General features: G+C 40.1%; 1 protein-coding gene across 1 annotated transcript in view; it reads left to right on the forward strand.

Annotated features, from left to right (window-relative positions):
- LOC110581068 (alpha-2-macroglobulin) overlaps positions 1-14,877 on the forward strand; it is a 49,955-nt gene that overhangs the window by 20,689 nt on the left and 14,389 nt on the right. Inside the window, exons 19-30 of the mRNA XM_021690766.2 lie at positions 557-785; positions 1,532-1,652; positions 2,062-2,183; positions 2,569-2,620; positions 6,716-6,799; positions 7,078-7,254; positions 7,570-7,657; positions 9,253-9,409; positions 10,149-10,223; positions 10,655-10,835; positions 12,677-12,900; positions 14,653-14,871. Coding sequence (XP_021546441.2) covers positions 557-785; positions 1,532-1,652; positions 2,062-2,183; positions 2,569-2,620; positions 6,716-6,799; positions 7,078-7,254; positions 7,570-7,657; positions 9,253-9,409; positions 10,149-10,223; positions 10,655-10,835; positions 12,677-12,900; positions 14,653-14,871 — 1,729 coding nt within the window. The remainder of the gene's footprint in view (positions 1-556; positions 786-1,531; positions 1,653-2,061; positions 2,184-2,568; positions 2,621-6,715; positions 6,800-7,077; positions 7,255-7,569; positions 7,658-9,252; positions 9,410-10,148; positions 10,224-10,654; positions 10,836-12,676; positions 12,901-14,652; positions 14,872-14,877) is intronic.

The following is a 14,877-nucleotide window of genomic DNA, read 5'->3' on the forward strand; positions in this document are numbered from 1 at the left end:
TATAAAATTCTCACTATTCTAATTATATCAGAGCTAAGAAATTTTGTACACATTTGATTCTAAGACTTCCAGAAAATGGGAATAAAGACTAGTATGACCAGGCACGGCATAGACTAACACATATAAGAGCGCCTTCACTGGCCAACAATCTTGAGTTAAACACAGAATCAGTCAGGCCAACTACACACCGTAGTAGTAGAATTAAAACTTAAAAAAAAAAAAAAAAGCCCACCCTCATTGGAACAGTATTTTAAAGAGTAAAATTTAAGAGCAATCTCAGATTACATACTTAGTTCATAACGATATTGTCTATAATAGATAATGCTATAATTCTGTGTCTACAGGAGATTCTAATATAGACTAGAATTGAAAACAGAATTGGAAGGAAAGGACTTCTTATATTTTCCCACTTTAAGTCTTGACTATACTCTCCTATATTGATATTTCTACTGAGTGCTTTCAAGTCATGACAATAGAATTATTTATAGGGGTTCTCTCCTAGAAAGGATTTATTTAACTGCTTACTTTCTGTTCTTCACATCTCTATCTTCCCCAGCTCCTCAGGGGTGGCCGAAGTGGGAGTAACAGTCCCTGATACCATCACGGAGTGGAAGGCAGGAGCCCTCTGCCTGTCCAATGACACTGGACTTGGTCTCTCTCTTCCCGCCTCCCTCCGAGCCTTCCAGCCCTTCTTTGTGGAGCTCACAATGCCCTACTCTGTGATCCGAGGAGAGGCCTTCACACTCAAGGCCACCGTCCTCAACTACCTTCCCAAATGCATCCGGGTAAAGACCTCTCTTACCTAAATTGAACACAAGGTATAACAGTCAAGTAAATTAAAAATTGCATTTTTCAAAACACTGACAAACTTCTGTGTGTAAGATGTGCTCACCCACAGAGGAATACTCTCGGAGATATTCATATGTTATAAAAGTTTGTGGTTGCTGATATTCCCATATACTTGCAACTTCAAACAAGCTTCTGAACCCTTACCCCAACCCCATAAGGTTAGGAAGTTCATGCAGTATGAAGATTTCTGACACAGTGAACAAAAATCAGTACACATCATTCTCATGTCTTAGATCCCCCAAGTTTTCGACTTCTACATTCCATATATTTAACCTTCAAATATCATCATACAGCATTAATTAGATTAAACCTTACTTTAAAAGTTATTTGTGAGCATCTTACTTCCGTTGAAACCATAACCATTTATAAATCTTGAATACTCTGCTTGGAGAGCCAAGGGAATGGTCGAGATCCCAGGCCAAAGAAGTAGAGCTCCCACAGGCAACATACCATTGTGAGTTTTCCTCACCTCTTGTCACACCCCATAAAAGAGCAGATTATCCAAAAATACAAAGATTTCAATGTCAGATCCACTGTAAGGTAGTCGATCGGCATTTAGATCATCTTCAGTATTAGGCAACCTAAAATCTAACTAATCCCCCAATATACTTTATTTCAAACCATTCTCCCTTTGGTCTCCTTCTCCCTCTGATCTGTCTCTTTTTCTCATGTGTGGTTTCAGGTTAGCGTGCAGCTAGACCCGAATCCTGCATTCTTAGTCCAGGAGAAGGAACAAGAGTCTCACTGCATCTGTGGGAATGGCCGACAAACCATGTCCTGGGCAGTAACACCAAAGGCATTAGGTGAGGAACAGTCTCCTAGAGACAATTCTCTACTCAAGGATTGTATATATCAGTAGGATCCTTATATCTAGTGCCACTTCCTTCAGGCAAAGACCACACCCCACCCCCCCCCCCCCACCCCCATCCTCCCCCACACCCACCCACCCCTGCCACCTCCATTGTAGGATATTTCTTCCTTTGTCTTTTATTCTAGCATGTCTAGAAGACTATCCCCACTTCCTTTACCTCCATCTATCTCTGCCTTGAATTCTTAGGATCACGAGCCTCTAGTTGATGCTGCTTCCATTCCTGTTCCTGTGTTTTTATAAAACAAGAAGAGGTTACAAAACATTAAACACTTAAAAATCTTGAGGTTTGGAGGCACAGAGAAAGAAGGAGATGGTGCTCATCTGTATTGCCCCTTTCTTAGGAAATGTGAATTTCACCGTGAGTGCAGAGGCACTGGAGTCTCAAGAGCTATGTGGGCCTGAGGTGGTGGTGGTCCCTGAATATGGAAAGAAAGACACCATCATTAAGTCCCTGCTGGTTGAAGTAAGTAAGCCTACCCATTTGATAGGTCACAGTGAGCCAATAAAAACAATGGTGAGTTGAAGTTTCCAAGTTTTAGGTGAGAAGGGCTAAATAATACATAATGACAGAATATTTCACAATATTCTCTCCTCTGTCTCTCTCTTTTTCTCCATCTCTCTATCTGTATATCTTTCTCTGTCTGTCCCTCTTGATATTTACATAATTTTTCCTCACTTTCTCATCTATCAACCTGTCTTCTTCATACTGCTTATACTTATAGATTCGTTTATGTAATACATTTGGAAGTCAGCTCCAATTCTTCTCTTCACCATCAAGAAATTTGTGGTTCCACTATCAACATACGTGTCCATTTTCACCTCTGCCTTTTCTTTCTTTCCACCTACAGCCTGAAGGACTAGAGAAGGAAGCAACATTCAATTCCCTGCTCTGTCCATCAGGTAAGAGTCATTCATTGTAATTAGAATAGCATTGACTAAAGTTTCTGTAACATTTAATGTTCAAAGAATCTTATATCTTATTCCTACACTTTCCTACAAGGTAAGACCCAAAGAACCATCAACCCATTTGATAAATGAGGCACCTGGTTCTTACAGAAGCCATGTAAGGAAACTAAAGGAAACTGTCCTTAAGCCATGCTTTCCCAAGTTTTTAATCTGTTATAGCATCTATGCAAACACACAAATGTCTTTCTGACCAGTGTATGATGTGGTTACATAGAAAGTGAGTAGAGGGGTGCCTGGGTGGCTCAGTCATTAAGCATCTGCCTTCGGCTCGGGTCATGGTCCCAGGGTCCTGGGATCAAGCCCCGCATCGGGCTCCCTGCTCGGCGGGAAGCCTGCTTCTCCCTCTCCCATTCCCCCTGCTTGTGTTCCCTCTCATGCTGTCTCTCTCTCTCTCTCTGTCAAATAAATAAATAAAATCTTAAAAAAAAAAAAAGAAAGAAAGTGAGTAGAATCAAATGAATATTGCCAAAGGGAATGTTTCCTTGAATGTTTAGTAATACAACATATGGGTAGCTGAATTCAAGCCACCCCAACATTGAATTTTGCACAGCCAGTAGCGTTTGATAATGACCATGCGATGTCCTGGAAGAAAGAATTGTCTTCACGTGTACCATTATTGTCGTGGCAATATCTGTTTGATGCCAATCTTGTACCTGATGCTCTGTCAGTCATTTGAGAAGATACTAAAGAAACTCACAGCAGAATATATAAATTTATCTTGGTGGAGAATTTTCTAGTCTAAACAAAAACACAGAAACTTAGTACACTAAGAAATTTATCAACACAATGTGTTCTTACCTCAAACAATGTCAAATCAACATCACACATGTGTTTCTTGCCTTTCTCTGTCTACCTCCTAAGTTCTGTTTATAATGTTTATTATACTGCCAAGACTTCAAATATATAAAATGTGTTCTAAAAATATAATTGCCTGGTTGTTTAGCCTTATTTCTGCATTTAAGTGAACTTGCCACCAAATCCTTTTATTATGGCGTGTCTTCCATTACTGAGTTCTTCATTTTTATTTATTTCTTATGTATCGAGGGCTAATCATCAAGTAGTTCTATTAAAATTAATTTAATTGCCCATGTAATACAAAAATACATTCTCCTTTACAAAACATAACAAAACTTCATACTAAAGGCAATCTTTTTCAATACTTTAATGATCATCCATGTATGTTTAGAAATAATATGCACATGATTTATATAAATCATGTTTCATTCTATAACTTCTATAAGTAACATTTTATAACTTTTTACTCAACAACCTGTTTTAGAAATCTAACCATGTTAAATTATAGAACTAGATAATCGTTTTTAGTCCCTTTTAATTCCATACTATTAATATATCACAGTTCTGTTGTTTTTTAGCTATTCTTCAATTTGTTTAACTATTTGCCAGAATGAATGAATGAATGAATGAATGAATACTTATGTACAGATGCAAATATATTTAAGGTAGATACCAAAATGTGAAATTCCTAATTAAGAGGGAACATCTATATTCTTAAGTTTTAATAGAACTTCAAAAAACTTTTCTTTATTACCTATGTTAATAGTCCCATTAGTTTATATTTCCTTGCATGATCACCACCATCTTTAGCCATCAAAGTTTTCAATTTTCCTGAAAAATCTATTGCTGTTGTTTCAATCTAAATTTCTATAATCATAAGTGAGGATGAGCTTTTTTTTACGTATTTATGAATGCTTTCATATCCTTTGACTATTCAGGTTCTGGTGGTTTGTCTTTTTTCTGATTCATCTGTATGACACTGACTCTTTATTGAATAAGTTGCAATTATTTTTGCTTGGTAACTTGTCTTTTACCTTTGTTTATGGCATCTGTTTTCTTACAAAATTTTTTTAGGAAACGTAAGAGAGGTTTTTTTAACACACAAATAATACATACATAATTATATTATATACTTAATTACAAAATTACATTTAAATAAATACAGAGCTGTGTATATTAACATAATAACATAATTAATGTATACAACTTGATGAGTTTGGAAATAAGTATACACCTGTAAGACTGTCACCACAATCCATACCATAAGCCTACCCATCACCTCCAAAGGTTTCCTCCTATTCTCTTACTATATTTTTTGGGTGATAAGAACACTTATTATGAGATCTATCTTATTAACAAGTTTTTAAGTATACAGTATGATATTCTTAATAGTAGGCAGTTCTAGAATGCAAGCTGGTACAACCACTCTGGAAAACAACATGGAGTTTCCTCAAAAAATTAAAAATAGAGCTACCCTATTACCCAGCAATTGCACTACTAGGTATTTACCCAAAAGATACAAACAAAGTGATCCAAAGGGGCACCTGCACCCCAATGTTTATAGCAGCAATGTCCACAATAGCCAAACTGTGGAAAGAGCCAAGATGTCCTTCAACAGATGAATGGATAAAAAAGATGTGGTATATATATAATGGAATATTACTCAGTCATCAAGAAAATGAAATTTTACCATTTGCAACTATGTGGATGGAACTAGAGGGTATTATGTTAAGCTGAATAAGTCAATCAGAGAAAGACAATAATTGTATCATTTCACTTGTATGTGGAATTTAAGAAACAAAGCAGAGGATCATAGGGGAAGGGAGGGAAAAATAAAATAAGATGAAATCAGAGAGGAAGACAAACCATAAGAGGCTCTTAACTATAGGAAAGAGGAGTGCCTGGGTGGCTCAGTGGGTTAAGCATCTGCCTTCAGCTCAGGTCATGGTTCCAGGGTCCCATCGAGATCCCTGCTCAGTGGGGAGTCTGCTTCTCCCTCTCCCTCTGCCCCTCTCCCCTGCTTGTGCTCTCTCTCGCTTGCTCTCTCTCTAAATAAATAAATAAAATCTTTAAAAAAAAATTTGGGGGGGCGCCTGGGTGGCTCAGTCGTTGAGCGTCTGCCTTCGGCTCAGGTCATGATCTCAGGGTCCTGGGATCGAGCCCTGCATCGGGCTCCCTACTCAACAGGAAGCCTGCTTCCCCCTCTCCCACTCCCCCTACTTGTGTTCCCTCTCTCGCTGTGTCTCTCTCTGTCAAATAAATATATAAATAAAATCTTTAAAAAAAATTTTTTTTTTTGGAAACTAACTGAGGGTTCCTGGAGGGGAGGGAGGTGGGGGAGGGGGGAGGGGAGAGGGGTAACTGGGTGATGGGCATTAATGAGGGCACCTGATGTAATGAGCACTGGGTGTTATATACAACTGATTAATCACTGAACTCTCCCTCTGAAACTAATAATACATTTTATGTTAATTAATTGAATTTCAATTTAAAAAATAGGAGGCACTGTTCTGTACAAAATAATCCTCTTGCAAAACTGAAATTTTGTACCCTTTAACAAAAGTTTCAGTATTTTATTTCATGAGGAAGGGGATGCAGCATGAAGATAAATACTACGATTCTCTTTCATCATCCTGAAATTTACCAATACTCAAATGGCAGTAAATGTATGCCTATCAGCAGCAATTATTTTATTTTCAGTGAGTCAAACACTGCTCATCTTCATCCCCACTCCCATGTCTAGGGTTTCCATAAAAATACTATTTTCATATCTGGCGAAATTTGATGGCAATAAGGACAGAGCATTACTGTAGAATTCAGGAAATTTCAGAGATTTTTCCTTTGCTTATGTATACATTAAGGGTTTTTTTCATTAAACTTTTGAGTAATGAGTTGAGGGATGAACATTAAACAGATCGTCTTGTGATAACCATCTCATGCTAGCCACAGGATGACTACAACAGAGTCACAACATCATGGGCACTTCTCAATCTGTAGCCTTCTTTTGGAACACAGTCTACATACAGAGGGAAAAGAGAGATGAGGAAGGAGAATTTCTGGAAATCTCAGAATCCCGTTCATACACATTTAAGATATATATATCTACTTTGAAAACAGAAGTATTAAAAGAGTGACAACTTTTCAGAACTTTAAGTGTAAGGCACAGTTCTGGCTTCTGGGTTTGGAAGTCTTCAAGAAGATATATGGCAGACATAATTCCCATTATTTCTCTAGGTGCTGAGGTGTCTGAACGATTATCTTTGAAGTTGCCAGAGAATGTAGTAGAAGACTCTGCCCGAGCTTCCATCTCAGTATTGGGTAAGCTCCAGCCCTAGTGACTTATTCTACTATATTAATAGTTTTTACCATATTTCTTTTCCATAAATACTCAAAATCACAACTATAATATTAACTTGATTCTTCCCTCCTTCTTTGGGCTTATATACTGCTCCCAATCATACTTCTGTCCCTAGACAACTCACCCTTCCTAAAAATCTTCATTTTTCGATCTTCCTAAAATTATTCATTTCTTCCTAATGATTCGGACAAATTAAAATCTATAAGCTTTCTGATGTCCCATCTCTCCCATTCCCTAGGAGACATACTGGGCTCTGCCATGCAAAACACACAAAATCTCCTCCGAATGCCCTATGGCTGTGGAGAACAGAATATGGTCCTCTTTGCTCCCAACATCTATGTTCTGAATTATCTAAATAAAACACACCAACTGACTCCAGAAGTCATGTCCAAGGCCATTGGCTACCTCAATACTGGTGAGTGATTAAATGAGTGAAGACTTCACGGTGTTATTTTAACAGTAGATTGGATTTCCCAATAGGTTGAGTTACTTAGCAATTCTATTATATGTTAGCATATCATAGAATCATAGTTACTGTGATAAAAATGACAGTTAATTTTATGGTTATTATCCAGTGTCCAACCTCTAATAAATGCTTAGAATGCAGAACCTTGTAACATATGACAGCAAAATTTAAGAAATATCACAAGAGAAACCAAGGCATTTTAGTAATTTCTCTGGCCACAACATATACAATCTGTCATATTGTTTCATGAACCTTCCATTTCAGGTTACCAGAGACAGCTAAACTACAAACACCATGATGGCTCCTATAGCACCTTTGGGGAGAAATATGGCAATAATGAGGGCAATACCTGGTAAGGAATAGACAGTTTTTCGAGGTCCTATTTTTGTACTAGCTCTTTTACATATATTATCACAATTATATTCACAGTAACCTTCTCAGATATGTATTATTAAACCTATAGTTGGTTATACTCAACAAATATACCAAGGGTAGCAAGGTAACAAATAGAAAAGCTGACATTCAAATACACGTATGTTAGATTTGTCCCCCAAATTCATCCTGTTAATAATAACCAGGGTATTCTTTCTAAAATAGCTAGTTTTTTGAGAGAGAGAGCACACACGAGCAGGGGAAGGGGCAGAGGGAGAGAGAGAATCTTTTTTTTTTTTTAAAGATTTTATTTATTTATTTGAGAGAGAGAGAATGAGAGAGAGAAAGCACATGAGAGGGGCGAGGGTCAGAGGGAGAAGCAGACTCCCCGCTGAGCAGGGAGCCCAATGCGGGGCTCGATCCCGGGACTCCAAGATCATGACCTGAGCCGAAGGCAGTGGCTTAACCAACTGAGCCACCCAGGCGCCCCGAGAGAGAGAATCTTAAGCAGGCTCCTTGCTCAGCACAGAGCCTGACGTGGGGCTCAATCTCATGACTTGAGCCAAAAATCAAGAGTCGGACATTTAATTTCAGGTGCTTAACTGACTGAGCCGCCCATATGCCAAGAAATAGCTATTTTTTTAAAAGGTTATTTTTTTTCTAGAATAGTTCCCATAGCCATGAGTTTTTTAATATATGGCCAGTGAACATATCATCTAACTTCTAGATAAACCATGTTAACTTCAGCTTTTTTTTTTTTTAAAGATTTTATTTATTTATTTGAGAGAGAGAATGAGAGAGAGAGAGCACATGAGAGGGGGGAGGGTCAGAGGGAGAAGCAGACCCCCCGCTGAGCAAGGAGCCCGATATGGGACTCGATCCCGGGACTCCAGGATCATGACCTGAGCCGAAGGCAGTCGCTTAACCAACTGAGCCACCCAGGCGCCCTCAGCTTTTTTTTTAACTTCAGTTTTTAATATGTTTTTAGATCATACTCATCTTGACTGTGAATAAATAGGAAGAAAGAAATGAGGAGGACCCAGTGACATGCAACATTGTTTTAAAATCCCTAAAGCATGGGGCACCTGGGTGACTCAGTCAGTTAAGCACCTGACTCTTGATCTCAGCTCAGGTCTTGATCTCAGGGTCACAAGTTCAAGCCCTGTGTTGGGCTCCATGGTGGGTGTGGAGCCTACTTAAAAAAAAAATGAATAAATAAAATCCCTAAGGCAAAGCAAAGCAGTTTGAAGTTATTCAGTCTTCTAAGTGAGAAGATTCTGCCATCTACAGAAGGAAATCTCTAAAGAGAAGAAAGCCTTACTCAAGTAAGTAAAAACAAGTAATATCAGAAGTACTTCGACTCTCTGTAGCAATGAGAAAATGAGCCAGCAAGGAAATACTAGATCTAGCAGATTAATCAAGCAGTCTAAAGGCAATGGGCATTCTAAATACACAGGAATGCCTGTCAGGTGACTCACGTCAATGTAAACAACATCATAAAAAGCCTCTACTGTGCCACAGTTTTAAAACGATTGTAACAACATAAATATCATCATCCCCTCTCCCGCTGCTCAGGCTCACCGCCTTTGTACTGAAGACTTTTGCCCAGGCTCGAACGTATATCTTCATTGATGAAGCACACATCACCCAAGCCCTCATCTGGCTCTCCCAAAAGCAAAAGGACAACGGCTGCTTCAGGAGTTCCGGGTCTCTGCTCAACAATGCCATTAAGGTGAGGTGTTCTTGGAGCTAGTTTTGGTTTTTGTTTTGTTTTTTTAATAAGATTTTATTTATGGGCGCCTGGGTGGCTCAGTTGGTTAAGCGACTGCCTTCAGCTCAGGTCATGATCCTAGAGTCCCGGGATCGAGTCCCGCATCGGGCTCCCTGCTTGGCAGGGAGTCTGCTTCTCCTTCTGATCCCCTTCCCTCTCGTGCTCTCTGTCTCTCATTCTCTCTCTCTCAAATAAATAAATAAAATCTTTAAAAAAAAATAAGATTTTATTTATATATTTGAGAAAGAAAGCGAGAGCGCACAAGCAGGGGGAGCAGCAGAGGGAGAGGGAGAAGCAGGCTCCCCGCCGTCCCCTGAGCAAGGAGCCCGATGCGGAACTCGATCCCAGGACTCTGGGATCATGACCTGAGCTAAAGGCAGACACTTAACCGACTGAGCCACCCAGGGGCCCTCAGAGTTAGTTTTGATTTGTCCATTTATGATGTCAACAAGGATGAGAGGAAGTAATGATGTAGGAATTAGCAAAGGTAACTAGCTAACTAACTAACTAACTAAATAAATAAAACCTGGATCGTACCAAGAAAGAGGGGACGGAACTTAGGTTGATTGTGATAATTGGCCCCATGGGGATGAATAGGAGTGAGGGTAAATTCCATGACACAGCAGAAGGCAAAGAGCTAAGGAAGCGCTTTCTCCCAAGTTAAATTACTCATATCTCTCTCTGTGACTCACAATTACAGGGCGGAGTGGAAGACGAAGTGACCCTCTCTGCTTATGTCACCATTGCCCTTCTGGAGATTCCTCTCCCCGCCACTGTAGGTACCACCTCATCTCCCTGCTGAGGCATAGTTCTGGAGGCAAATGAAATTGTTGCCCTGCTGTCAGAACCATCATCCTACTAAAAGTCAAGTGTCAGCTTTCCTTTTATGCCATGATGGCGCTTCCCAGATGAACAGAAAATTGGGTCAATCCGCTAAGAAAGATTTACACTGTCCCAGTGATGCCCCTAAGCTATTTCTCCCCTAGAGACCTCCCGCTACTGCCATATACACACCCAAAATGAATTCTAAAAACATGGCCCGCGTTCCTGCCTTATGAATGTAATAATAACATAAAGATCCTATTCTCTCTTTCCACAAGAATGAGAATAGATGGACACATGCATTTGAAAAATGATCTGTGCTTACCTGGGAATGCTAGCATCCCTGGTCACATAGCTTGGTTCCCGTCTTGTCTCCCTCCCCAGCACCCCGTTGTCCGCAATGCCCTGTTCTGCCTGGAGTTAGCCTGGAAGTCAGCAAAGGAAGGAGCCCATGGAAAGCATGTCTACACCAAGGCACTGTTGGCCTATGCTTTTGCCCTGGCAGGTAACCAGGACAAGAGGATAGAGACACTCAACTCACTTCATGAGGAAGCTGTGAAGGAAGGTGAGAGCACATCTGAGATCTTCTCCTATCCCCCATTCTCTGTACCAAGAACTGTACTGCAAAACCCCCACACCTACATCCCGTGATCCCTTTCCCCTCTCTTCTCTTGTCTATATCACTATCCAGTCTGAGATTTCTTTAGCAAGTCACACATCAAAAGATAAGAGGCAGTATACTGTAGTAGTGAGAAGCTCAGCCTCTGGAGACTGGCTCCAAAGCATTTCACATATGAGGCCTTGGCCAAGTCACTTACCTTGTCTGTGTTTCAGTTCCTTCATCAGTAAAATGGGGATAATAATAGTATTTACCTCATAGGGTTGTGTCAATATTAAATGAATTAATACAAGCAAAGCACTTAGTAGACTATATGGTACATAGTAAGTGCTATAAAAGTATTACCTATTATGATTACAATAGCCATTCTTTATATATACCCAATCCTTACTTGGTGCATCATATCATCTTAAACATAAGAAAGGACTGGAGGAAATAACCCTACGAATAAATTCTGGTATTTTATGCTCATATCACAAGTCTGATAATGTTGATAAATCTATTCATATTCACACAATATTCCTATGTATACAGTGGTCTATATGAGGGGTCAAAGAAATAGAAAATAAAAACGCAAATAATATTTTATCCCCTAAAACATATTCTACCTTTCTCCTTTGACCGTGCCATGAATTGCTTATCCTTAAAATGTATTGGGAATATTTCAGATATACAAAAATACATAAAGAATAATTAGCAAACCACTATATACTTTCCTCCCAGCTTAAGAAATACAAAATTACCAGGCAGGAAAAACTCCACTCCAAAAATATCACTCCCACCTCCAAAGGTAACCATTATCCTGAATTTGTCATTACAATTTCCGTGGGTTTCTTTATTTTTTCCTGCATACTTATTTCTAAACAATATTGAGAATTTTTATGTGTTCTTCATCTTCGGATAGACAGTATCACACTTTTGAGTATGTCTGCATCTTGTTTTCTTGCCTGTTTGTCTGCCTTTTGTTTTTTGCATTCAACCTTGTGCTAATGGAGTCCCCTATATGAGTGCCTGTGGCTCTAGTTCATTATTTTCACTGCCACATAATATATTGCAATGCACACGTAGGTCATAATTTATATTAAGGAGTCTCTCCTCATGGATCTTTTCTTGTGTCTTATTTGTGGCTATTGCAAACCATGCTGCAGTGAACCCTCATATACATGCCTCCTTGTACCCGTGTGTGAGTTTCTCTCAGTTACACTTCAGGAAGTGAATTGCTGATTAGTAAGCTAGACACGTCTTCCCCCTTGCTGGATATTCCCAAATGGCTCTCCAAAGAGCAGTTTCCTTCCCACAGCAGTGTAAATCAGTACCCATTATTTCACACTCTTGTCAGCCTTTGCTATTTAAAGGCTTATGTATTTTTTCTGGCCTCATGAGTATGAACTCCACTATCTCACGTCATCTGTGATCCTCACAAGAAACCTCTATAGGAAAATTTATAGGAAATTTAACAAAGCCCAGATAAGGTCTGGATAACATCAGAAAGAGGAAATCCCCACAGTCGGTAAGGGAACTTGCTCTTGCTCTTTTTCCCCGACAACCCAACGATGGCAACCATTTGAAAACTTCGATGGCCGTGGGCTTCTGACGCCAGCAACGTCATCTGCCTTCGGCTAGCCGAAACAAACCAAGTTCAGGTTTACACAGAAGGAAAAGTATCTAGATAAGGTTCAAGAGAATAGAATGGGAATGTACTCCTTACTTCAGCTCTGGCTTAGGTACTTTCACCTTAAATTAAATAAGAATATGTAGTCACTCATAAATCTTTTTCTCATCTCCAGATAGTTCCATCCATTGGGAGAGACCTCAGAAACCCAGGGCACCAGTGGGGCATTTTTACCAACCCCCGGCTCCCTCAGCTGAGGTGGAAATGACATCCTATGTGCTCCTGGCTTACCTCACGGCCCAGCCTGCCCCAACCTCAGAGGAGCTGACTTCCGCCTCGCGCATCGTGGAGTGGATCACAAAGCAACAGAATTCCCAGGGGGGCTTCTCCTCCACCCAGGTCTGTGTTTCCCAGAACTTTTCACTTCACCTTTAGGTATCAAAAGTTTTGAACAAGCTATAAAGGCACGCAAGAAGAAAAACTGAAGTTGAGAATAACTTGGAATGAGGAAAATATTACTAGTATTCAGGGATAGTGAGAAATAAGGAAAAATGAAAGTCAAAGAGGGCTAAAAAGAAAATACCTGCAATCCTGGGACCCCATCCTTGTTATCATCACAGCCCCCTCCTCCCGATAAAAACTCTACCTCTCTAAGGAAATGGGACCCGGTATGCAATGGCCACAGCAGAATGAATAAAAAAAAAAAAATCTACCTTCTGGAATCTTCTGGAAGTTCTAAGAGTGCCTTTCCTAGGAATGCTACTCAAAACCCAATAATCTGTCCTTGCAAATCTCTCCATTCGTAGGTCCCCTTTAACTGACTTATTTTAAAGCTAACACATTTTATGGTTCCACTATTCACCTCTTATTATACAAACATCTGTGCACCAGGAGCATGAAAAATTTTCTTTACTGTGCCAACATCCTGAGCTTAACTATGTAATCTTATATCTTAAAAATTCATCAATATGTACAGAGCAGGACATTTCATCTTCAGAGAAATTAGAGGTTAGCCCACAGGCTAAACCTAAAAGAGAAAGAGAATGTGACAAAATGGCATCCCATCTTTTTTCATTGTATTTAATTTCTTACTTTTCCATATGAATGGAAAAAACTGAACACTTTTATTAAAACAGTTATTCTTTCTTAGAAATCTATTATTTAAAGACTGTCATTCAGGTTCAGTGCTAATGAGAATGGAGAATATGACATGTGGGGGTGGGAGGAATCCAGACTTCCAATAAAAAAGGGAGACCCAGGACGCAAGGTGGCTCAGTCAGTTGGACGGCTGCCTTTGGCTCAGGTCATGATCCCAGGTTCCTGGGATGGAGCCCCGCATCGGGCTCCTTGCTCAGTGGGGAGCCTGCTTCTCCCTCTCCCACTCCCCTGCTTGTGCTCTCTCTCTGACAAATAAATAAAATAAAATCTTTTTAAAAAAAAAAAAGGAGAGAGAGCCAAAAAATGTCAGTAAATCAAGAAAAGAATTATAATTAAGCATGACCTTCATCGTGGCTGCAAACGACCTTGGGCTTTCTCAGGGCACTGACCTCAGCAGCAGAGCAGAGTTTAATCTGGGGTGAGAGCCAGACTGAACTTTGGTTGAGCGGTGGCAGGAATGACCACAGTTATCAAGTAAGACCTCTTAGGCAAATAGCCAAAGCAAATAAATGATTCCCATTCATGGATATTTTCCACATTCCGTATCCCACAATTATTTATAGATAGAAAAAGGTCGGTTTTCTGAGAAATAAAATAAGCTTCTTTTTTTTTTTTAAAGATTTTATTTATTTATTCATGAGAGACAGAGAGAGAGAGAGGCAGAGGGAGAAGCAGGCTCCCCACCATCCCCCAAGCAGCGAGCCCAACTCGGGACTCGATCCCAGGACCCCAGGATCATGACCTGAGCAGAAGGCGGATGCTTAACTGACTGAATCATCCAGGCGCCCCATAAAATAAGCTTCTAAAGCAGATATGTGAATGTTATGGTTCTATCTAAGGCTTATAATCAATCTTGAAATTAGAACTCCAATATTTTAGCGAGCGAAGCAGGAAAAAAGGAAATCAAAGCCCCAGTTGTGGCAGCTGACATGGGCCTTTGGGCCCTGGGGAGGATACCAGGCCCACGCAGGTTCTCTCGCTCGTCTCTTCCAGGACACAGTGGTGGCTCTCCAGGCCCTGTCCAGATATGGAGCAGCCACCTTCACCAGGACTGGGAAGCCCGCACAGGTGGCCGTCCAATATTCAGGGACACTTGTCACAAAATTCCAAGTGGACGAAGACAACCGCCTGTTACTACAGCAGACCTCATTGCCCAAGGTGCCCGAGGAATACACCATGACGGTTACAGGAGAAGGGTGTGTCTACCTCCAGGTGAGA

This window comes from Neomonachus schauinslandi, chromosome 5, assembly GCF_002201575.2.
Source record: "Neomonachus schauinslandi chromosome 5, ASM220157v2, whole genome shotgun sequence".
Lineage (NCBI taxonomy): Eukaryota > Metazoa > Chordata > Mammalia > Carnivora > Phocidae > Neomonachus > Neomonachus schauinslandi.